Source organism: Brienomyrus brachyistius, chromosome 2 (genome assembly GCF_023856365.1).
Source record: "Brienomyrus brachyistius isolate T26 chromosome 2, BBRACH_0.4, whole genome shotgun sequence".
NCBI lineage: Eukaryota > Metazoa > Chordata > Actinopteri > Osteoglossiformes > Mormyridae > Brienomyrus > Brienomyrus brachyistius.
In genome coordinates, this window is record NC_064534.1 from 32287502 (window position 1) to 32311012 (window position 23511).

At 47.3% G+C, this 23511-nt stretch overlaps 1 protein-coding gene across 1 annotated transcript; it reads right to left on the minus strand.

Moving 5' to 3' along the window:
* Positions 1–409: 409 nt before the first annotated feature.
* Positions 410–23266, minus strand: pole (polymerase (DNA directed), epsilon). The gene is made up of 49 exons (XM_048986686.1): positions 22870–23266; positions 22522–22657; positions 22085–22165; positions 21928–21972; positions 21709–21801; positions 21418–21572; positions 19769–19913; positions 19607–19687; positions 19388–19495; positions 19180–19290; positions 18993–19078; positions 18787–18906; positions 18359–18491; positions 18086–18199; positions 17625–17837; positions 14890–14997; positions 14416–14544; positions 14077–14179; positions 13727–13873; positions 13491–13636; positions 13218–13366; positions 12821–12913; positions 12414–12558; positions 12151–12308; positions 11820–12015; positions 11452–11666; positions 10605–10707; positions 9950–10030; positions 9703–9825; positions 9104–9331; positions 8545–8760; positions 7922–8065; positions 7444–7584; positions 7028–7181; positions 6800–6906; positions 6063–6239; positions 5768–5991; positions 5258–5478; positions 4856–5060; positions 4272–4445; positions 3805–3930; positions 3334–3466; positions 3036–3231; positions 2803–2934; positions 2399–2592; positions 2097–2297; positions 1665–1790; positions 1374–1463; positions 410–693 (listed from the first exon to the last, which is right to left on the minus strand). The coding sequence occupies exons 1-49, from the start codon at positions 22932–22934 to the stop codon at positions 574–576; spliced, it is 6891 nt and encodes a 2296-aa protein (XP_048842643.1). The 5' UTR covers positions 22935–23266; the 3' UTR covers positions 410–573.
* Positions 23267–23511: the final 245 nt, after the last annotated feature.

The window sequence follows — 23511 nt, forward strand, 5'->3', positions numbered from 1 at the left end:
TGTAATGGATCCATCCTCACAGAATGAAGTTGCGCTTCAGAAGGCCTACCTTTAAAACGGGGGAGGATCGTAAGATAACCTGAAAAACAAAACCTGCAAAGAAAGACCTGATAGCAACTTGAAATCTGATCCAAATAATTTCTTATAACCTTTAAGAGGATTTTTATCTTGAAATGTATCTATAGATAGGAAAATTAAGTAAAAAGTGTAAAGAAGCAAATTGTTATATTAAACTTTAGGTTTGAACTGCATTAAATCGTAATTAGAATACACAATAGTAGGTCATCATTTGAGAACTACGTACTTTATGCAAGAAAGTAAATTAATAAATAAAATAAATATGACAGGCTTTTAGGTTGAGATTGGTAGAGATTTCAACTCATGTGAATGCACCACCAGTCCAGGTAGATAGATGTACAAATATATTTATTGATGATTTTAATACAAATACAGATAAGAGACATTTTTAAGACCATGGAGGTTATGTATGAACCCAGTCTGAACCCACAAGTCTGCTGAAATGCCTTTGAGAGAGAGGGGAACGGGTCAGCCGGCAGAATCGCTCAGCGAGTTCTAGACCGGTCTGTCCAGCTGGGGGCTCATACACAGCAGCCAGTCGATGGTCTCCTGAAGGAAGCTCATGCTGTAGTGAGTGGCGATGTTCCGGAAAACCCAGACTTGCTCCGAGAAGCTCTGAGGGGATGGCAGCAAAGACATTACATGTTGGATGTCTGCCCTTAACTCAACAGGAACATCAGATTTCATTTTCACACCAATATTTACAGCAAAGTAAGCAGGGGTAGCGTGTGGCTCTGCTCATGATCAGAAGGTTACTGGTTCAAAGCCTGTGATGCCGATGTTGTGCCTTTGAGCAAGAACCTTAAACCCAGAGACTGGCTGACCCAGCTCTCTCACTTGTGTGTCACTTTGTATAAATGCGTCTGTTAAATAAGTACATGTAATAGTGCTGCCTGACAGCTTTAAGTTTATATCTAGCTTCAGATCGGGAAGTTTAGACTGACCCTCATCAGTACATGAGTAAATAAAAAAAAAATCTATATCTTTAATGGTGTTTCCGGGCCAGTAAACCCATGAGGTAACACAGGGTGGCAGCGTTTGACATGCGCCAAATCAGCCAGGCAATTTCACTGGTATGTGGCGTGCACCACCTAAGACAAAGGGAAACTGGCTTGCTCATGCCCCAAGAAGTATTCAAGGCTTCTGCAGTGCCAACAAAGAACAGGTTGGAAGGAAAAGGTGCCAAGGACCCTGTTAGGTTGGGGCGCCACACGGGGTTCGCCCGGCCCTGGGTTGGAGTGAGCTCGGAAGGCGTGTTCTTTGGATTCCAGGCGGAGACGGGCTGTCCTGCTCACCTTCAAGGAGTAGGTGAGGCTGAAGTCTCCAGCGCAGTTACAGTACAGTGGCATGTTGGCTTCCTTCACGCCTTTGCACTTTGCACACACCTGAAGCAGAACACAGCCAGTCGCAGAGGCTGCTTAGGTGGCTGACACGCTTATATGAGCCGCTCGATGTGTTACTGAAAATCCCTCAAAACACCACTTGGCATCTCTAGTGTACAACCATGGAAGACACCTTGAATCTAAGACATCCACAAAATTTATATAGACTCTTTTCAGTGAAGGAGAAACTTGGGGGTCACCCACCAAGTCCTGCAACGTGTACGTCATCAGCTTCTTCTGAAAAGCCTCAACCAGGCTCATCTCAATAGCTTCCGTTTCATACTGGGCCTGGCAGTTGGAGCAAAACCACTGGGGCATGGTGGAGCTGTCCTGGAGAATGGTATGGGGACAGTCAGGCACAGGGGAGTGGGGAACAGGACCTAAACCCTCACAAAACCCATGATGCCACTGATGTTACTCAGTGTTAAAAAGGCCAAGTCAGACACTAAATGTCACAGATTATTCATAGCGTTTCAAATGCTACAATGATCACAAAACACATTATACAGTGGGATCACCAGCTACCTAATAGGTTCTTGTCTTACAAATTCAATAACTCTCATTCATGTGAAGCCTAACACCAAAAGCTTTTGGGTTTAAAATGACATTCCCAATCTCTTGACCACCAGCACTGACCATAGCCACAGATGGGTCCTTGCAGAGGTCCAGGTCCCGGCAGAAATTGCAGTGGCGGCAGATGACCTCCCGCAGGATGTAGGAGCTGCAGGGGTCATGGAACTGGGCCGCCTCAGAGAACTCGCCCACGTCTAGCAGCCTAAGGAGGTCCCTCTTCAACTTGTTGACCTGGTTGGTGATGTTGGCATCCAGGGAGAGCACCTGCAAAGGACAGCCGAGTCAAGGGACAGCCAGAGGGCGAGTGCGAGTTTAATGGGGCTCTGAGATGGCGGTCCCTCCGGCTAGCTGCACTGAGCAGGCACCTGGCAGACATATTTGACGAACTCCAGTGCAGGGTTGCTGAGGGCAAGGTAGGAGCCCGGCAGGACGGGGAACATCTCAGAGGGCACAGCCCCGCTCCTGCTGCCAGACACCTTCTTCTGGATCTTCTGGGTGATCGTGAAGAAGTTTTGGGTCAGCTCGCTTGACACGTATTCCTGGGAGAAGGTGATCATGCCTGGGAGGTTGAAATGCACAAACTGTTGAACATCCCCCAAGACGGAAGTAACAAAGCTTCTAATAGCATTATTATAATTATTTATTGCGCACACAGGCTGGAAAACAGAGCAGACTTTTAAAATGGGCAAGAAATTTAACATAAAACACACAAATGTAACTAGTTCTAACACTCCCAAATTCGACAGCTGCCCTTCACAGGAGAGCTTACCAGGCAAAGCACTGGAGTCTCCCACAGCCTGCTGGGTAATCTGGCTTCCGCCCCGCCTTTTAATAGGTGTGGCTCCAGGAGCATTCCGTCTAAGCTCCTCCTTCATGCTGTGATAGACGGCCGCGATGTAAGCTGCCGATCAAATTGCACAAAAAAAAAAAAATGGAACTGTAAGCCTGTCGGCCTTAGGAAGACAGACGGCCGCTTTCATGGATGTTTAAGACAGACAGTACCTGAGATGATCATTAAAAAGTATTTTTGACAAGAGGCTGTCTGGGGAAGATACTGCATGATGTTCCAGTTGCTTTCAATCAGGTCCTCCACCTCAGTTTCTTCATCGCCCTCATCTTCTGGTGCAGCTTCCTCCTCCCCCTCCTCTTCATCATCACTGGCAGTTTCATTTTCCTGCTTCTTCTGTGCTTTTCCAGCCTGAGCCAAAGGCAGGTGACCGCTTTTCGCTTTGCCTTCCATGTACACGTCATGTCCCCCCCCACCCCACACACACAGGTGACAGAACTTGGCCTGACTTACCTCGTCATAGAGGATGCTGGATGGAAGCTTCCCCTTCACTCCTCCATTGTTGGCCAGGTCCATCCACAACAGGAACTCCCAGCAGCGAGAGAAGGAGAGTGAGAGAGAGTGGAAAATCTCACGAGAGTGGATGCTAGGAGGGGAGAAGAGGACAAGTTAACTGAGCTGTTTGGTCAAATTTCACATTTGACTATTTCTATTTCAAGTAGTCCAAGTTAGTCCGGGTTCCTTAATGCAAGGAGAGGAAATTAACTAAAAATAAACAGATGGAAAAACTAGTGGAAGAACTAAAAATTAGACAGGAGAAATGCAGCTTCATCAGTGACTTGATGTCAGTGACCAAACCGGCAGGGAATCAGAGAGACCGGCCAATGGCGAAGAGTCTGGCAATCCTGCTGACTGTAGGTGCTGATGTGTCATTTCCCCTGCCCCTATAGGTCACGTGTCACAGCAGCCCGGCTGTCAGCTGACCTGTTGGTGATGTACTCGACATAGGCGACGGCATCGCTGATCCGACGCTTCTTGGTGCACAGAATTATCCTGTTGAAGTTGCCGTAGACAACAGACGAGCCAAGGCGCTTAAACTCAGCCACTAACCTGATGGGGGAGAAGAGAAAATGAATGGAGGGGTCATGCACCCCATGTGCTGGTGAGGGCTAAATTCGATCATCAACAAAAAGCCAAGGTCCATTGGCTCCAATATTGTTCTCTATGCCGGTTTATGTCAGTAAATATTGCTGGGGGGGTGGCTTTGCCAAGCGGGGGGGATTGATCGAACCATCCTAGAGTTTTACAAATGGTCCTCATTAGGGAGCAGAGAAAATTTTATTTGAACTGGATGTGGATCAGAGTCCATCTAATAAGGAGGCCCGGTGGTCACTGCTCAGCATCGTGAAAGTACAAGCGGGGGGGGGGGGGGGGGGGGGGGGCGCACTCACTGCAGGAAGACCTTCTTCATCATGTTGTGCAGGGTCCGGTGCAGCGCCGGGTCGTACAGCAGCGAGCTGGGGGAGCACAGCCAGCGGTAGAAATGTACCACCTGGTTGTCGGCGTAAACGTTGTGGTACTGCGTGATCTCCCGCACCCAGCCCACTACCATGCTCTTCAGGATCCTGGGGAATGGGGAGCACAATGCACATCAAGCCACAAGAGGGCGCCTCAAACTACTGATAAAGACCTTCATTAGACCTGCATCAAAGTACATGCAAAGGCTCCAGTGCAGAAAGAAGACCGTGTAGAGCTCGGTTTATTTCAGTGATTGCTTGTTTTTTTGTTTTTAAAGTTTTAATTTACTTTGCTTTTATTTAGCCACTTACATTTATAGCATCATAGCACTCATGCCTGCCATTACATCTGTTTGGTCTGGTTTGTGTTAAAAGAAATATATTAGTCTTACATTTATGTCATTTTATGTTGCTACACATTTTTGCTGAAGCAATCTAGGCCAACAGCCAGAGCAGTGCTGGTGGATACGTCCCTGCGAGCCAGACTGCGAGCTTCACCCAGAGCTGCCCCCACTCACCTGAAGGTGTTGGAGCAGAGGGCTGTCTCATCATAGCTGGCTACGGTGCTGAGCCCCTGGTTTCCTGCCATCATGTCCTCCAGGGAGCCCTGCTGGATGACGTCGAAGCTCACGCCCAGGCTGGCCCCGCCCTCCATGTCGTTGACGTGCTGTGACTGCAGGATGGTGTTGACGGCCAGACTTTGGAGGTCTAGCTCCATGCACACTGAGTGTATCGAGAGAGAGAGAGAGAACCAGAGAGAGAGTGAGACCCATCAAACGCATGAAATCGTGCACAAAATCATAAACGTCTGCTATCAAACTGTCGATCCGATCACCTCACTAGACAAAAGGGCCCTTCCTGGGTTCCAACTCATGAAGCTCACAGGGGCAATTTGAACAGCTCATGCCCCACCTGCCTACCTGTGGAGTAACAGCCCTGCGTGTTGATCTCCATGTTTGCCCGCTCCTCACTCTCCATGACCAGCCTGCTGTCGTCAGCCTCCTTGCCCCCCAGGTCAGGCCGCGCCGTGGGCGACAGCCACAATAGGTGGTTGTGTTTGCGCAAGTGCCGGGCGAAGAAGAGGTCTGAGCCGAAGATGGACACGTCCTCAGGGAGATTCCCCACAGGCAGGTGGTAGTACCTGGGGGGGGGAGGGTTGGGGGCAGAAGGAGGGGTTAAGACTGCTTAAGGGCCTCGCCCAAAGGTCCAGCAGTGAAATCACTCTGCCAGTCAAGGGATTTGAACCAGTAACCTTCTGAGCACTGAGTCCATACCCACGGAGCAATACAACATAGAAACAGAGTCTAGTCTGATTAAAATAATTGCATGAAATCTTTGGAAATTTCAAAGTCTCAAACTCTGGCTATGGTGTGATGCTCAAAGTGGGCTAGGACCAAAAGACCTAATCGATAAACACTGAGTCCCAGTACCTGGCCATGTCAAAGGCCTGCGACAGACAGCTGTCCAGGTTGAGGTAGTGGCGAATCATGCGCCGGGCACCATGCCGCTGCCAGTCCAACACGCTGTAGCTGATGTCGTCCACCACGTGCACTGGTACCACCGGGAACTCCTCCAGCACCGGCATGGCAGCTGCCAGCCGCCGCGGCTCCCGGTTCGACTGTATGGCAATAAGGGTGGGGCCACGCCGTTCCTCCTGGAAGAGGAGTCTGCATCAGGCATCATGCAGGGAGAACCGGGTGGTAAAGGTGGTGGCGGCGGACAGACCTTGTAGTTTAGGAGGAGACGCTGCAGAGCACGGTCAATGGCCTTGGGGTCGCTCTCGGCCCGCACCTCGAAGGTGTGTTTCTCAGGGGGGAGGAGCTCCTCGCTGGTCCTTGCCAAGAGGGCCGTGCGCTCAGCCCCATACAGGGCACTCAGATTGGGCATCTGATTGCTGCGCACCTGAGGGGGTGGGATGGGGGCGGTCAGGCATGGGAGAAACAAGGCTTTGCACCATTACTGCAGGCAGGATTTCCGGGGATTTTATGCCGTCTGAGAAGACCCACTGGGAGGCAGCTTAAGCCAGTCAGTCTGATTATGCAATACCCCCCTCCCCCATCCTTCCACTGCAACTCGCTATCTGGCTGACATGCAGCCGACTCCTCAGCAGTGAGGGGGGGCCCAGGTCTCACCACCGCCCACCAGAGCCAAACTAAGGTCACGTACCCTGGGCTCAGATCTGAAGCTGTGCTTTACAGCCCCTTCCCAGCTGGGCAGGAGCAATTACACCAAATTATCCTGTTAATTACTACCCATCATTCTCAATCTTTTAGCTGTTTAAGGACAACTGAGAATCCCACACAGCATGTGTGCCACCCCCTTACCCACCCTCAGGACCATGACTCATTCAAGAGATCAGTAAATAGCCGCTCGACCCTGCACCCCAATTGCAGTGCTGAATTTTCACATTCTAGAGCTTCTGCTGAATCAGTTGAGATGATGCCCTTCGCTCCCTTACACACCGTATCCAGGACGAAGATGCTGGCCTTGCGCTGGGATGGGATGAACAAGCCAAAGAGAGCTTTCTGGCCCTGGCAGTGGTGGTAGAGGTAGATATGCCGTATGCTGCCTGCAGGGGCAGCAAAGAGAGGCTGTGATCCACACTGAAATCACGGTCATATGGTTCACACCGTCCTCAGTTTGAGATTCCTCTTGCATGGCTATGTGCTTCTAAGTCAGGTCAGACATACCAGGCTCCAGGTAGCTGAACTGGGCGAGAGACCTCATCTCCAGATGCTCCAGGTCATAGGTGTCAATCTCCCGGCCACCCAGGCTGCGGACCGCCTGCTTGTTGACCATACAGACGCAGCCCAGCTGCACCAGAGCCCGGAAAAGCAGGGGGACCTTCACCCCAGTCGGAGAGGGGACATGATTAGAAACACATCTACAGGCACATCCATGCAGCAGAAATCCACAGCTACCATCCAGCAGCCCAAGGAACCTTCAAAGGAACCTTCTAGAACAGGGATGCACCCCTAGCACAAGCTTGCTTTCTCTAGCGTAATGAATTGCAAAGTGAATCAAGTTCCCTCAGTTTGAGGAATCAGCACAAATTAAGGTCAAATCTCACAAAAAAACCCGCAAGATGTTGGTCAAGCCTCATTACCTGGGTCTCATAGACCCCTTCAATGTCAGGGGCCGAGAGGTCTGTGTTAATCTCATTGATGTGCTCCTGGTACATGTCTTCCGGTACTGAATACTCATACAAGTAGTAGACAGCATTTGACCGTGGCAGCATCCGGTTCACCTAGAGCACCGGGGAGTGTGTGGGGGGGGGGGAAGCCTCCATTACTAATGTGAACCAGAAAGGATTAACACATTCCTACTTCTTTGTTACATCTCTAAGGATGTGTCTACGATTTCATTTGCATTGCCCTTATAACCAACACGAAACCGCTCGACTGAAACTGACAGAAGTACGAATGGCTGAACAGACAAGTATCTTGATCCCACCCTGTAAGGAGAACCAAACTTCTACCAAAGTGACATGTCTGTACTTTAACTGCTAATTTGTCAGTCTATAAACAGATGCTTTATTTAAATCTGCCACACGGGCAGAACAGAATCAGTAGCGAATCACAGACCTTCTTGTAGGCAGCCGCCTCCTCCTGTTTAGGCACCTTCTGGTTGACATAGAACACACGGGAGATATTGAGCTTGATGCAGTGCAGGTCGCTGCCAATCACGGCCCAGAGCTTGTACAGGCCTGGGTGGCTGGTTTCGGCTATCTACAGGTGGAGGAGAGAGGAGGGAAAGAAAGTTCAAACAGGCATTGAGCTGGAAGAAGAAATCAGGGAATTCTGGGAGGACTGTCTCAGAATACATAAACAGGGGTCAAGGTCGTCGTCAAAATACCTATGTATGTGTATATAGGAAAATATACAAAAGTTTATAGAGTGAAACGTCCAGCTAATTCAGAAAAGCTCTTTAAAAGGTTGGAAAAAATGCTCACACATGCTTAGCCTGAAAGTGTTTCCAGAATTGAAATCTATCTTGAGAAGCATAAAAAAAGCAGGTTTGCCAAGTTTTGCCATGCCAGAGATTCAGGGTTACCCATGAGCCCACCTGAGTGCACATGGCGCATCCTGATCAATCCAGACAAAAGGCATCTTCATCCATTATAATTCATTGGACTCATTTACCAAGCAGGGGAGACTCCGGCGATCTTTCATTAAACCGCGAGCGGCTCCAGCGCGACGGCACACACCTGCACGATCTGCCAGGGCATGTCCAGGATGCTGCGGGCTGTCCGCCGCAGGAAGGTGCCCAGGTCAGTGGTGGCTCTGCCCCCACGGATGACCCCACCCCCGGCAGGCAAGGAGCCTCCATCCACCATCCGCCGGCGCTTCCGGTGTTCCCGCCGCTGGCGTAGCTGCAGTTCCCACTTCTTCTTGTGATAACGGAGCCAGATGAGGTGCTCTTCCTGCGGTGACAGGGAGACACAAAGGGCTGGGTCCATCCCTCTTTATGCCATGTTCCAAATTTAATTAATCTATACATCTGGTAAGCCAAACAGGTTGCTAGGCAGTATGCAACTCAGCAGGTTAGGATCTATGCTAATATCCGGAAGGTTGTGGGATCAAGACCCTTAACCCCAACTGTTCCCAAAATGTTGGCTGACCCAGCTTATCGGCTAAATAAGATGTACTTAACGCCTCTCTGGAGCTTATTAGATGCTCCATCCTGAGCATCTGGTGTGCAGGTATTTTAGTGACCAGGAGGGAGAGCTGCAAGGTGTCCACAGGTAACAGCGGTTCAGGTCTCACCCTCGTTGTGCCCATGGGCGGCGGTGGCCCCAGGATCTCCCTCCAGGACTGGGTGAGTTCCAGCTCCTGCGACTCCACCTGACTGCCATCACCCTGGGAGACTCGCTTGCGCTTGGTGCTGATTAGGATGGCGGGCTGCAGGGGGCGCTGTGGCATCCCAAAGTCCTCCATATCTGGTACACCCCCGGACTGATGGCTGCCGTCGACCGCTGGCTGGTGGGAGGCCACCTGGGAACAGTGGCAGCGTATGGGAACATTTCAAATCATGGCCACTTCCCAGTCAGAGAGGGCTTCTTGCTGTCAAGTACAGGGTAAATTTCATCTAGTAGCTTTATTAAAAGCAGCGTCCTGTAAGGCTACAGTTACCTTTCATTAAAGTAATTCAATTATGCTTTTCAATAAATCACTTCATACACTTAGAATTTCAAGTTTTAAAATGCTTCTGAAATACGCTTAAAGGAAATGGGGAAACGATTCAGAACTGCCTGCAGTTCTAAAAAAGTCAGCAGTCCTCCTGGTTTAATAATGGAAAATTGCATTTTTATCCACCTACAAAAGGGACAGGCATGTAATAAGAGTGCCCCCTAGTGGACAGGCACCTGTCTCTTGCCCTCGCTGGTGAAGAGCTCGCTGATCTTCTTCTGCTTGTAGATATCGTTCTTCTCCAACAGTTTCTTGTGTAGCCAGTCTGGATGACGAACCCTTGGCACTGGGTTCTTCACCTGAATTGCACAAGAACATGCAAAGAATTTGGACACATGGAGGGATGTGTGGGGTGGGGAGTGTCGTACAGGCCAACATTTACAGAAAGCGAGAAATATTTCTGCTCTGTGGGGGGGTCAGTACCTGCTGGAGGGCAGCTGGGATAGTGATGATCTTCTGAATGGCGCTGCCAAGCCTCTCAATGTAATAATTCCAGTCGAGGATCTGGGGATGAGCACAAAGCCACAAGAAGACAGTATGCAGGTTAAGAAAGTAACTTCAGAGCAGAGAAGACAAAGGATGCATTGGCCTTTGTGGGATGCTGGCTGTTTGTTCACCCCAACAAAATGAGGGCTGGTCTTAAAAAGATTCACACTCCAGGCTGCTTTAGCAGAGGGACTAACCACATTCAGTCATTAAACTGCACAAGCAGATCAGCCTTAAAAGAGCATATGTTCAAATTCAGGTGGAAATCTGAAAAGTACCGTAAGATTTTATAATGGCTTAAACTATTCTGCCTGACAAAGACAAAATACAATAACGATGATGTCACTGAAACCGAGAAGAAGGCTGCTTTGCCTTGGTTTTAGTTTGGATTTTGTAGTTACTGTAATTTTCCCACTTCAAACCCAAGCTGGAACTAAAAATATTGTCACAAGATAAGACCAAGTCTAACAGACCCAGTTTGGCTCATAAAACTAGTTTTGATAAGAGGTAGTGCAATGTTTCGCCTTTGTGGGGCTGTACAACTCAAGTGTGATGCGGTTCACAGCCTGTCCTAGGGAGCTTGTGGACTCACCGAGCGGATATCTAGGTCGTGAAGACTGGGCATCTTCAGCCATTTGCGCAGGAAGTGCTTCTTGATGCTGGGCTCAGCCTGGAAGATGGCCAGGGGAACAGCCCTGTCGGGGGACCGAGACAGCTAAGGGCCACGCGGCTTATCGGGTCAGAGGGAAACGGATACGGCACAACCTCAGGACAAGCAAGTGCCTCTGTCCTCACATGCTGAAAGATTCCTCATTTAAGGCATTCTGCTCCGACGACAATGGGCATCTTCAGTCAATGATGCGTAACGTTTCATACCGAAGCCATGTGGTCAGAACTGGGGGTTCCGTTTCACTACAGGAATTTGATGGCTATAATTAAAACATCATTATTAGTATGTAATGACCCAGTGAACACCTTTTTGTTTCAAAGCAGTTTACAGTTTTGGTGATTCTACTGGAGCAATTCAACCACATCCTTAGGCTAGGTTTCTGATAGCTGACAGATATGTTACCTGCTGCCCTGTACTGACCATCCATCCATCACTGGGGCACACTGAGCCCAGAGCCCATCCAAAGAGGCAAATGGCACAGGACAGGGGACACCCCAAATGGGACGAACTGCGATAAACAGGCCTTGTGCCCTCTGCTTCCTGGGATAGGATCCAGGCTCCCTGTGACCCTGTACAGCAGGGTTCCCCAATTCTGGTCCTGGAGGGCCAGTTTGGAATTCCCTGCTCAAACACACATACTAAACCTGGCAATAAGCTAAGATGCGTGTGAGCAGAGAAAACTGCATCTGTTGGATTCCAGCCCTCCAGGACTGGTCCTAATAAGATTATAAATGAGTATGAGCTGCTGCATGCGGCAACCCCAGCTGACCTCTCTGTCACAGGTGAGCCCTCCGGCTTGCGGGAGATGACGTATCGGCAGCTCAGCCCGGCGTCCTTCACCATCTGGTCCCCCAGGAACTCGGCTAAGCGCTTGGCGGTGCTGATGGAGGTGGACTTCTGCGCACCATAGTCCTCCAGTTTGCGAGACATGGAGCGGTTCTCCGAGATCAGCTCAAACAGCTCGGCGTCTGGCATGTTGGCAGCCTGGGGGGAGAAAAATTACACATTGCGTGTGGTTTCTACTGACACACAAAAGAGGAGGGACTTAAGAGCCAAGATGCATTGATACTTATCTGAAGTATTTGCAAGGAACCTGAAAATTACACTAATTACAATTTTCAGGTAAATGAAGCCCACCTTGCTGTACAGCACATCCAGCCAGTAATCCGCCACTTTGGCCACCGAAGCATAAACCTCCTCTAGCGTGGTGCCCTTGAGGAAGGCCTCAAACACAGATGACTGGAAGATCTTGATGAGCTGCAGCTCCCCACGGCGCTTCACTTCGAAGCCCTTTAGCTCAGCCAGTGAGCCGTCCTCGTTGAACACGGCATACCTGTCCATGAAGGGCTACTTAACATTGGCCAATTATGCAACACAGAACCCCTAGACACTGACAAAACAACCATTAAAACCGCAACAGTCAATGACAGCCCTGCCTACAAGCATGCTAACCACCTCCCGATCTCACCTCTTCTTCAGCTTCTTGCCCTCCTCTTTGGAAGCTGGCAAGATCATGGCCAGATACGGGCCGTCCACCTCGAAGAAGATGCTGTTCTCAGCACGTGTCTCATAGGTCAGAGAAGCCGGGTCCACCAGTTCCTGGTACTGGTGGTTAGTAAAGCCGTCCTGAAGATGACAAGAAGCATAGCATAGATATAAATCACCATGATAAACCAATTCTCCAACAGCCAAACATCTCAGCTGCAGGGCTGGTCCCTCAACACTCCTTACCTTCACCATGATGTTCAGCATGGCTCCTGGGTACGAAATGGTCACCTTGGGTTTCTTCTCATTACTGGTCCTAATGACAAAGTTCTCTGGAAAAGTGTTGGGAAGGACACACCAAATCCCATCGGTGTCCAGCTCTAAGGGCCTCCTGTGAAAATAATTAAGTACAGGCAAAAATTATTATTATTTTTACTATTTATGTACATTTGCATAATGTTCATTTCTGAAAACTGCATTCAGCCAATGCCAAATCACATAACTCCAGATCACGTCAAAATCCTTCATAACTTTAATCCCTCTTACTTGAATTAAAGAAAGGCTGAATAAACAAGCGCTTATTCTACTAAGGTAACAGCTAATTTCTGATTTGACAAAAGCCCCAGCCTCGAACCAACCAGAGGGCCCCTCACCCGATCTGCTCAATGAGCTCCCTGGCCTGCGTGATGATGTTGGCCCCAGTGTAGCAGACTATCCCGGCCATTTCCATGGAATACCAACGAGCCCTGGTTGGAGGGGAAGAGCCAGAAAAACAGAAAGCTGTAGCTGTGCCCAGATACAACAAAAGGGAGGCATGAGGCAGAAGCAGGTCTAGTGAAGCCTGAGATTAGCAGGCCCCCACAGGAATTCACTTTTGTATGAACCCGGGCAGCAGTAGCACATATCACACAAATAGCTTTACAAAAATAGATACAAAAACAATGTTCGACTAATGTACATAGCTAATACACAGACTGAGGACAGACAGACAGGCCTGCCTGGTCCTTTGACATCGGCTAGATAATTAATGAGATTTGGAGCCTGTCGTACCCCTTGCGCATGACATAACCATAGAAGGAGTTGAGGATGCACTTATGAGCCAGCTGCAGCGAATCATAGAGGATCTCCATGTTCTTGCAGCGCTTAACCTCCGCGGCATCGCCGCTGTCTTGCGCCGAAGCAAGCTTCTTCTTCCACACCTGCAAATAAAAGGGATGAGGGGATATGGTTCAGGTTTGCGGCCCTCTGAGAAAGGACAGGTCCTCATCAGCAGGGGCATCCTCGAAGGACAGCAGTAGGTGAAACATGCAGAGACGCTCAGACCTTGTGCAGTCCCTTGAACTCGTAGCGGCGGTCTCGGAAGGCGCGCACAGTGTCCACGTAAAAGGAGTTCTCCCTCTGGCAGATGGTCGTCACACGTTCTTCCAATCTAGTCAGGTGGACCTTCTTGTAGGCCTTCCTACAATAATCTGGAGGGTCAACATAGAAGTTATGAGAGTTTTCCCCCCCAAGAGCACGAACCCCAAGTTGGGGGGAGGCTATTATGCTTTCCCACTTACCTGCCAGCCTCTTCTTCTCATGCTTTGCCTGCTCCTCGCGGTTCAGTTCATGGAAGGCCCGTGGCTGGCCATTGGGGAACAGCGGGGAGAACTTCTCAGACTCCAGTTGCTGTTGGATGCGGTGGAACTCGCTGCGGCTAGCCGGCACTGCAGAGAGGGAGGGGATTGAAGACAATGTCAGCCTATCAAAATAAGTCAACTGAGCTGATGAACATTACTCACAAATTGCACTTTTAAGGTTTCCTCTCAAGAAACTATGGCTGGAAGTGTCACAAAAAGTATTAGTAGTAACTGACTAAATCCAGGTGGTCAGTTAACTGACTTTACAACCAAACTGGTGAAGTAGTTACTTATTTCGCCTCTCCACTGCCATGTCATCCGCCTCTGGCAGTTTGCTCCTGGTTTGTTGAAGTCACAGGCTGCACACGTGGCCTCGTCCACCATGGCAGAGGGCTGGGTGTGACAAACAAAACCACCACAATGTTTGGAGGCACTGACGGGATCACAATGGCCGTGAACCTTGGTGGGATTAACGCATGCTGCCAATTCCTGTGTGGTATATCCTATTTCTAATATCTGCAATCCCACTAGGTTAGACCAATCGGTAACTGACAGCTCACAGAAGCCTCTCCAATAGTGGCTTTCAGAGCATGTCCACCACCACAATCTGCTGCTACAGTGCTGCCTACCTGTAGGCGGTTGGTGAGGATAATGTTAGGGTACATGGCCCCGACATCCAGATGGTAGATGAGCGGACACTCTATCCGGTTTGGTACTTCTTTCAGAGACGTCAGCTTCTTCTTTATTTCCTCACAGACCTACGAGCAGCAGAAAAACATACTGATTTGTTTACAAACCTACAAGCAACAGGGAAGTTCTCTTCAGCACCAGCTTACATCCAGGAAACACACAATCGAATCCTTTCCAAAATTTACCTCCAGCAAACATCTTCAACTAACAGCAAACACCAATGCTGCATCTATGACAACTTGGCAACCCATAAAGAATGGTACACACAAAATTGTGTAAAAACTTATAACATACAGAAGATAGCAGAAATTCCCTATAAGGTTTAAAAATTACTTTAGGCCCAAACTGACTCAGCAATGACATCTACTAAGTGTCTTAACTGCCGATGCAAGGTCACCTCTGATTAGCCTCACCTCATTAAAGTTGAGGACTTGGTTAAGGGGAATCTTCTCTTCCTCTTCAACAGCATGACGAAGCGTTCGCTCTACCCTCTGCAGCAGGTAGTCAAATGCAGCTGGATTCTGCAAAGAAAAAAATGACCAGCCTGGCTCAGGTCAGCTAGTGAACTATATTAACTAGCACTGTAATGGAACTAGTATTCATTGTGTGCTACTCGGCTGCATAATATTCAGAGCAATAAATTAGACCAACACTAGAGAGAGAAAGTAGCTGAGAAGAGATTAAACAATATGTAAATTTAATATCACGATTACAGTGACCGAATTCATCACGGTTAACAATATCGATTGCTGAAAATGTTCAAAAAGTACTGATATAGAAACTAAAATAATTTCACCACGTTTTATGTTGAAAACCAAATTAAATTAGCAGCACTCTGTATTTTTGTTTGTATAAATATGAAAACAACATGACAGACCAAATAACCTCGTGTAAACATTTGAAAGCCATATCAAATGTGCATTAACATTAAAGGTGGCACCATGTGGCCATAAGAGAGAACTGTACTTTGTGCATATATCAAAACAGCAAAGATATTTCACACTTTCTTCGCACAAATAATGAGATGATGTCATTTAGAAATCCCACAGCACTGGTCATGCCTAACCACAAGGCTTTAACTCACTAAAGCTTTTATCATGGAAATTTAAATGAACACAACTTTAAATAAGCAAATGAAAACTACATATAAATGCTACAGAAACCATTACAAACAAACCATGTGCATGAATAACACATTGCAGTAATTCACTATAAAATACTGGGTGAGTGTTGGTCGCTTCCGCAGCAGTTTCCTTCCTGCATGTCCTGCAGATAGGAAGACCATCTTCAATCAAGTTTCTCTCAGCACTCATACAAAAAAAAATATGTCTAGTCCTAACAGAAGGTTGAAAAATTTCCGAATAGCCGTACCTGCCTTCGGCCATGTTTTCACTGCCACAAAACAAACCCACTTTGCATGCAGTGCCTGCGCTTTTGTGTCTGGGAGACTGTTGCTAACTTTCATTGATGCTGGACAGTGTTTAACTCGAGTTTTCACAGAGCGGTAATGAAACACACTTTCAACGATAATTAAAACCTGAAACAGTAATATTACCCATCGAGAATTTTACTGTGAATTTTACCCTAAGACTAAGACTGCCCATCAGTTCCATTATACCGAATGTGCAAGTGAGTGTTTCTTAGGGCAGGGTTTCTCAACCCAGTTCTCTTGGACTACTAGATGGTCCATGTTTTTTCCGTCTCTCAATTGCTGGAGAAAGAGCAAAAAACGTGGACCGTCTGGTGGTCCACGAGACCGGGGTTGAAAAACCCTGTCTTGGGGGACATTCACACACCTGGCTCCCATGTACTGTGCTCGAGTACAACTGTCCCCCCCTTCCCAATTCCCCGCTGGGCCGCACTCACACTATAGGTCTAAGGACGCTTTCATCACCGCCTGACTTTTTGTGCTGAACATAAGAAAAACTTGGGCTACATACCTACACACAGCCCTCATAGATTTATCAAGCATGCGATGCAGCGATATTCATTTAATAGTGTTGCACATACAATCGTGAAAAAAATTAAGAGACCACTCTATATTTTTAAATGAATCTGCATTTGTTTAATTGTGGTTTTGCTGCCAGAAGGCGACACTGAGCAGCAAGATGCTTTCAGGTTCAAAATTTCTAAGACAGCAGGACACAAGTATAAGGTGAAGCAGGAGACACTGGGAACGACCAGAAACCAGTCAGATAGAAGGTGGAAGCGACATTCTAATGGCAGAGATGACCGCTAACTTATCCGACAGTTTTTCATGAATCGTAGGATGACATCACGTGACCTTCAAAAGGAAACATTAAGTGCAAGTATGAAGTGCACTGCTAGGGTAGTTTGTATCAGGCTCCTAGAAGCAGGACTGAAGTCCCATAAAGCGAGGAAGAAGCCCTTCAGTAATGAGAAACAGGGAAGAACCAGACTGCAGTTAGCAGGAAAGAAAAAATTGTAGTTTGGTCTGTTTTTTCCATGGCTGTATATGAGAATTTTACCAAATATCTCAGATTTTTGTGCGTTGCATCCAGCTGTTCTTGGATACACTCGTCAGCCCAAAATTCCAGCAAACACTTCACCTCTTGCATAGACCAAAGTGATTCCTTTGCCACAGTGTTTATTAAAGATATTTGTCACTTCCCGATCCGTAAAGCCAACTTGACCTGTTCTGTCTGGGTCCAGCTCATGAAGAGTGCACATGTGTGCAGACCTCAACAAATAATCAGAATAATATAGCAAAAGGAAAAGTCCCAAATAGATACTTGTTCTAAGCTGATAGGTGGACCTTGAAAAAGCAGAAGAAACTGGTATCTCCAGATGGCCAAACTTTCCATGAACTGCCTGGACCTTGAAAGGCAGAAGTAACTGGAACGTCATTTTAGGCCATAAAAGATGTACGCATTTGTTGTTGATGTACGCAAAAGATTGACGCATGATTGCTGAGTGTCTGTTCCCTTTGAGCTCAATGAATAATAAAGTTCTGTCAAACACTTAAACATCGGACTTTGAGAAATTTCTTCCACACCCTACTATATCAAAATTGCACCGAACCATGAACCCAAAACTGAGGTTCGTACTAAACACTAAATTTTGGCTGCCATTACACCCATAATATTTACAACGGACACAAACATGTTGCTATTTTTCTGGACTGTACCATTTTGAAGCGGCAGGGGATGTCACTGCGGAAGACCCCGGATTCCAATGCCTCCACGTGGCCCCCCACATAGGTCTCTGAGTCCAGCACATGCCCGTCGTCAGTCAGTTTGTTGAAGACCTGCTCTTGCTTGTTGGGGAAGATGATGTTAGCATGGAAGGCCTGCACCATGAGGAGAGCCTCACAAAGGGTGCCAGACCCCTTTCGCAGCACCTGGGAGTGGAGAGAGGGGAAGGGAGGGGGAGGGAGACATGCACTTGCAAATTGTAGCCATTATATCCACACTTGTAACAACGGACTGAAAAACATTTCACCGAGAAAAACTTGCTGATGCTGCTGATTTTTTTTTTTTTTAAATTGCAGAAAGATCTCCGTGAAACTGTACGATTTGTAACCAGCCCTTTGCCTGACAGGAACAGCCTGCAGAAAAGAAAAAAAAAACGCAAAGGCAGGGGACCAACCTCATCCGGCTCCATGGGAATGATGGTGCAGAGAGCGAAGATGAAGGGGTGCACATACTTCATGTACAGGTAGTAGGTGGCCACTGCGTCAGACACAGAGTACGTAGCTAACGTCTGGGGGGGGGGGGGGGGGGGGCAGGGTAGATAGAAACGTCAGATCCAACCTCCAACAGCACCAAGAGGGCCCACACTGCTCACGCACGACTGGTCAGTATTTTAAGTGATGACGACTCATCAGAAATGGAGGGGGTATGGATTTCTCCCATTACGCACCTGTGGCTCCTCAGTGGCCATGCGGCACATCTCCTCAGGGTCCAGCTCCACCGGGTCGTAGCCCAGTTTAGCTTTTGCCGCCGCCTTTAGGTTGTGGCTCCCCACGGGCAGGTAGCTATCTCGCTTCACCCACCTACAAGGAGTGCAGCAGGGTCTGAGCCAAAAAAGCTGGACATGTGTGGGACTGTGCACATGTACAGCAGGGGCACCATAAAGGGAGGAAAGTTTTTTATATATATATATATATATATATATATATATATATACACACACACACACACACACACACACACACACACACACACACACACACACACACACACACTGACATTTTCACCAGGAAATCGTCTTCGAAGAGGAGCTTGGTTTGCATTTCAAGCTCAGCTTCAGGGCAGCAGCAATGTGGGAATCACCCCACCGGGGCCTACCTTAGGCAGTCCATGTGAATGGCCTGGTTCGCTTTGTACTCGCCCTGGCTGTCCTTCTGGAAGCCAATTTCCTGGTACATGTTCAGCCCGTGCTGAGCGGCTCTCGCCTCCACAAAGGGCCTGAAGGAGGGAGGCGGGCCCCATAATCAGACGTGTCACCACGGCAACATCAGGCCATCAAGCCTGTTCTCGGAACTTCAACTCACCAGTCAAAGAAGTCCCCGTTATATGTGACGAAGATATTGGGCTTGGTCTCGTGGATATGCTCAAACCACCTCTGAATGAGAGTGGCCTAAAACCCAAGGAGATCAACCATGGTATCAACCAACAGTCCTAATGCTGGGTTAACTGACCAATGACCAGCAGATGTGGCATCAGATCCCTCCCCCTCACCTCATCTGGTTCGTTGAATACAGTGAAGGGCCCCTCATACTCCGGCTTGGGGGTGAACTCAAAATCCTCAATATCTTCAGAGACGATCTCCCTGTTAGTGATCAGGTAGCCCTAAAACACAAAAGAAAGGCCCACGCATCTCCCATCGATCAGCAGTAATGCTCAGGCAATTTCCAGCAAAGGACAGTGTTCCTGAAGTGGCACACACCTGTCCATCGATCATATACGAGATCATCATGATTTGATCGGTCTCTGCGTCAGGAAACTTCAATGGCAGTTTGGTTGTCTCTATGTCAAAGGCAAGAACTACTGGATCCTGTTATTTTTATATAAAATAAAACACAGAGAAAGTGAAATTACTATAAAACCATCCATTCACCCAATTACCTTTCAGAAGAAAAATGTGATTTACACAAAAGCCACTCACTGGCCTCTCCACAAGGTCATCCCTCCTCACAATTTCAGGGGGGTACAAACTTCCCCTGTATCGTACATTGTACCAGTGAGCCTGTGGAAAAGAATGAAGTAGTTTGACAGGAGCTGGTGCCCTTCCTCAACTGCTCCGATTATCATATGGCAAAGGCCTTACCACGTGAATCTTGAGGTCGATGGACAGACGGATGTGATACGGCACATCATACTCCCTCAAGTCCACAATATTGTCCATCTGGTCAGCAAGTTTCTTGGATGTGCCATCCTCATCTACAACCGCAGCACTTCCGCCGCCCAGGGCGCTACCGGAGACAGCACCATGAAATCAGGAGCGAAATCAGGAACCACGTCCTCAGCAGGAGATCACTGAGCAAAGTCTCTATCCCAGGAAGCAGCATGAACAAGCCTGGGGACTCTGGATAGGATGCCAGTCCATAGCAGGGCTGAGGCACAAAAATCACACACTACAGACAGCTTACAAACAACTCACCTGTATTTGGAATGCTTAAGGAAGTTAGACTACCCTGATGAAGACCAAAAAAAAGATGGAGAGATCATGCAAACTTCACGCACACATAAACCTGGGGGCGAAAATCAGACTCCTACTTGCAGATATGCCTGCAGTGCAATACACCGAACCATCACAGAGCCAAGAAATCAGGGATACAAATAAGCAAAGACTGTCAGATTACTCTGTTCATTCTACTGTTGGCTGCAGAAGACTCTGGCAACCTCAGCTTATCTCAGGTCTTGCTAAACTGATGTACACACACATACATTTTATTTATTTATTTGATGGAGGAAAAAAATGTGTATATTTATGGACACTCAGAAGGTGGTATACAAAATACCGGGAACTGCAAAGAAACCAGTAAAACAACTCCGTGAATGGCAAAGATTTATACCATCAACCCGCACCTTCAAGTGAAAAACAGCAAATGTAAAACTTGAACTTGGATGAATGCTTATTATAATTTTTAATTGCATGTACTACATACTACTTTCGCTTTGTATAATTTAATTAGATATCATAAATATTGCCCCTCCTTCCATGAATTAAAAATATCTGTAATTGTCAGACGTTGCACTAAATGTGAATTAAGTGTGACATTCTCATGCATGGATCCACATATAAAAAAATAACCTGCAATTTAAAAATGCAAAATAGTGCAAAAGTGCTAGAAACAGCTGCACTAATAGATATATATTTAAACATTTTCTTGTTTGTGAAAAATGTGCATAGGCTTCCAGATATAACATTTAGTTGTGTACCTACCATGCACAGTTCAAAATTCCCATTTGGGTATTTTTTTGAATTACTATTAACCATTATTGCCGGAAATCCTACCAGAAGGGCTTGATTTATACAGTATATGAGTATGCACTGCATTGACCACTTATGGATATCTGTGGGTGGCCCCTGGGCAGAATCTCAGGCTCACACACAAACGCACATTTCAAGAGGGAAAGTGCATACGCCTGGTCTCATAAATCTGATCTTTTTTGTGCAAACGCATTTTCTTCTTGTCATGCGTATGCATTTTTTTTCCATGAGGAAATTTATGAAAAGTTTGATATATTTCAGTGGGAAAGCATCTATGCATATTTTTATGAAAGCAGACTCAGCCAGTCCCTTAAGCAATTGGAGGTCCCTTAAGCCTTTCTACAGAGTCTAACAGTGAAATCAATATGCGAACTCTAGGATTTGAACCAGCAACATTCTGATGAGAGGCACAGCATTCTAACGCATGGAGCCACACACTGCCCACCCCCCCATAGACAAAGCAAATGTGCCACTACAGTTACCTTGACAGCATGCTGGTGTAGGCATCGTTAGACTTCTCCCTCTCCCGATTCTTGCGCACTGCTGGTAAGATCTCACGCTTGACCTTGACAAGGTCATCCACAGTGTTGAAGGACAGCTTGATATAGTTTCTCCTCAGACCCACCAGGTGGTTTGGCTACGTGGAAAAACAACACACCCACCTAAGATCAAAGCAGGAGCACAGTTCGCAGCTCTAGGCCGGCATGATCACTGAATAACAACCCATTATATTCATGTCAAATCCTGCTGTGCACATCCGGTCCACCACCCACCAGGTCCAGATCTTCTTTAGGGAGTATCTCCAGTTTTACCGCTTTTCCCTGAAACTTCTTGGACAGGAAGGAGATGACTTCTCGGTCACAATTCTGGGGCAGAGAAAGGAACTTTTACGTACAACATGGCCTCACTGCGAAAGAAATTAAAATTCCTCCAAAATCTTATGAATCCAGTCCTTTAAATGGGATGTAACTACTCGATCAGAATTGCTTTACCTGTTTCGTAGCTATGTAAAAATAAGGCCTGAATGGAAGAGCCACCTACAACACACAGAGGAGAGGGCATGTGTGAAAAGCACCAAGCACAGGCTGACAGGAGACAGCACTAAAGTGACCTAAATGAATCACTTTGTTCTCCAATCGATCAGCTCACCTTGAACCTGCTACCATCCTCCTGGATGAAATAATAGTCCACAGCACTGATCATCCGCTTATCGTCATCTAAGATTTCAGTCTGCAAGAATTTGAAAACATCAGTAAATGTCACTGAGATTACATCAGCTGACCAAAACACAGAGAGCTGAGAGGGGTGCCTTAAAAGGAGCCTACGGACACTTATATCCATAATAAAAGGCCATGACAGCCACCAAGTAGTATCTGCTTTTATTTCATGCAGACCTGAGTGCTCCACCACTCATTGTAAATGTAATTTTCTTGCAAGAGACTTTAAATAAAATTACGACATGATGGAATAGTATATCATACAAAGCCATACGGTTGTATTGACGCAATTCTGTTAAAATGTCGTGAAGTAAAGCATAAAAACAGCAAAAGATTAATTGATCTTACACAGGCCTCAATGGCACATACCGGGTGCATATTGATGAGCCAGCCAGTCTTCTCTCCCGGCTCCTTCATTCTCTCAAAGCCGAAGCGGCCGTCCATCTCATCGGTGAAGTGGCTTCGCTCCAGCCGCTTGGCGGCCGACAACGACGACGCATCGTCCCTAGGGGAAGCCAAAGTGACAACCCGGGCATGAGCGTGAAGGCTGCTGCCAGTACGATGTGGCGATAGGAGGATACAATCTCTATGAGTTAAGTAAAACTGATGCCTTGATGAAGAACTTGAAAACATTAAATAATAATCCAAAGAGTGTTAGCTGTTGCTGTCTTGGTTTTAGCCACGTACAAGCAGCGCCAGTTTATGCAAACAACTTACTGCTGTTCAGGGTCTCCAGTTTGTCCACGATCTGGTTTGTATCTTCCGCTGTTTTGCAGAACCATTTTCGATAAATTGAAGATCCGAAAGGTTTATCTTAATGCTTTTAAAAATGAAAAATATACTGTGTTCAGCTCATACAGCTGTCTGTACCACAGGAGGTCCAGTCTAGTTCTGGAGCGTTAACATGCTTAAAAATAAACGTGCAAGTCAACTCGTACATTAAAGTATGCACCATTAACAGTATCTATCTGTTTTTTACCATGCTGACACTGCACTCGTAAAATTCTGCCATGTGCAGTCAGTTTTTATGTGATTTTAGCCGATCACTAAAGAAAAACGCGCTGTTTTGTGTCACCTCACTTTCAGATAGAAATTGGCGCGCTCCATGTAATTCCGCGAGATCACAGCCGGAAGTCCGGTACGCGCCCCATCCCCGAAAAGGAAAGCCACGCCTTCTAGGGCGTTCCTAAACATTTTGACCAATGGCGATGGAGCGCCAGGGTCGTCTCGTTCTCATGGTCGCCTCCGACGATTCTCCTGCCTATGGCTTCGGCCATATGATGCGCAACTGTTGGTTTACCTGTTAATCAATTAAAATGAGGAAATTAGACATTATTTAAAGATCTGTTCTATCTTTTC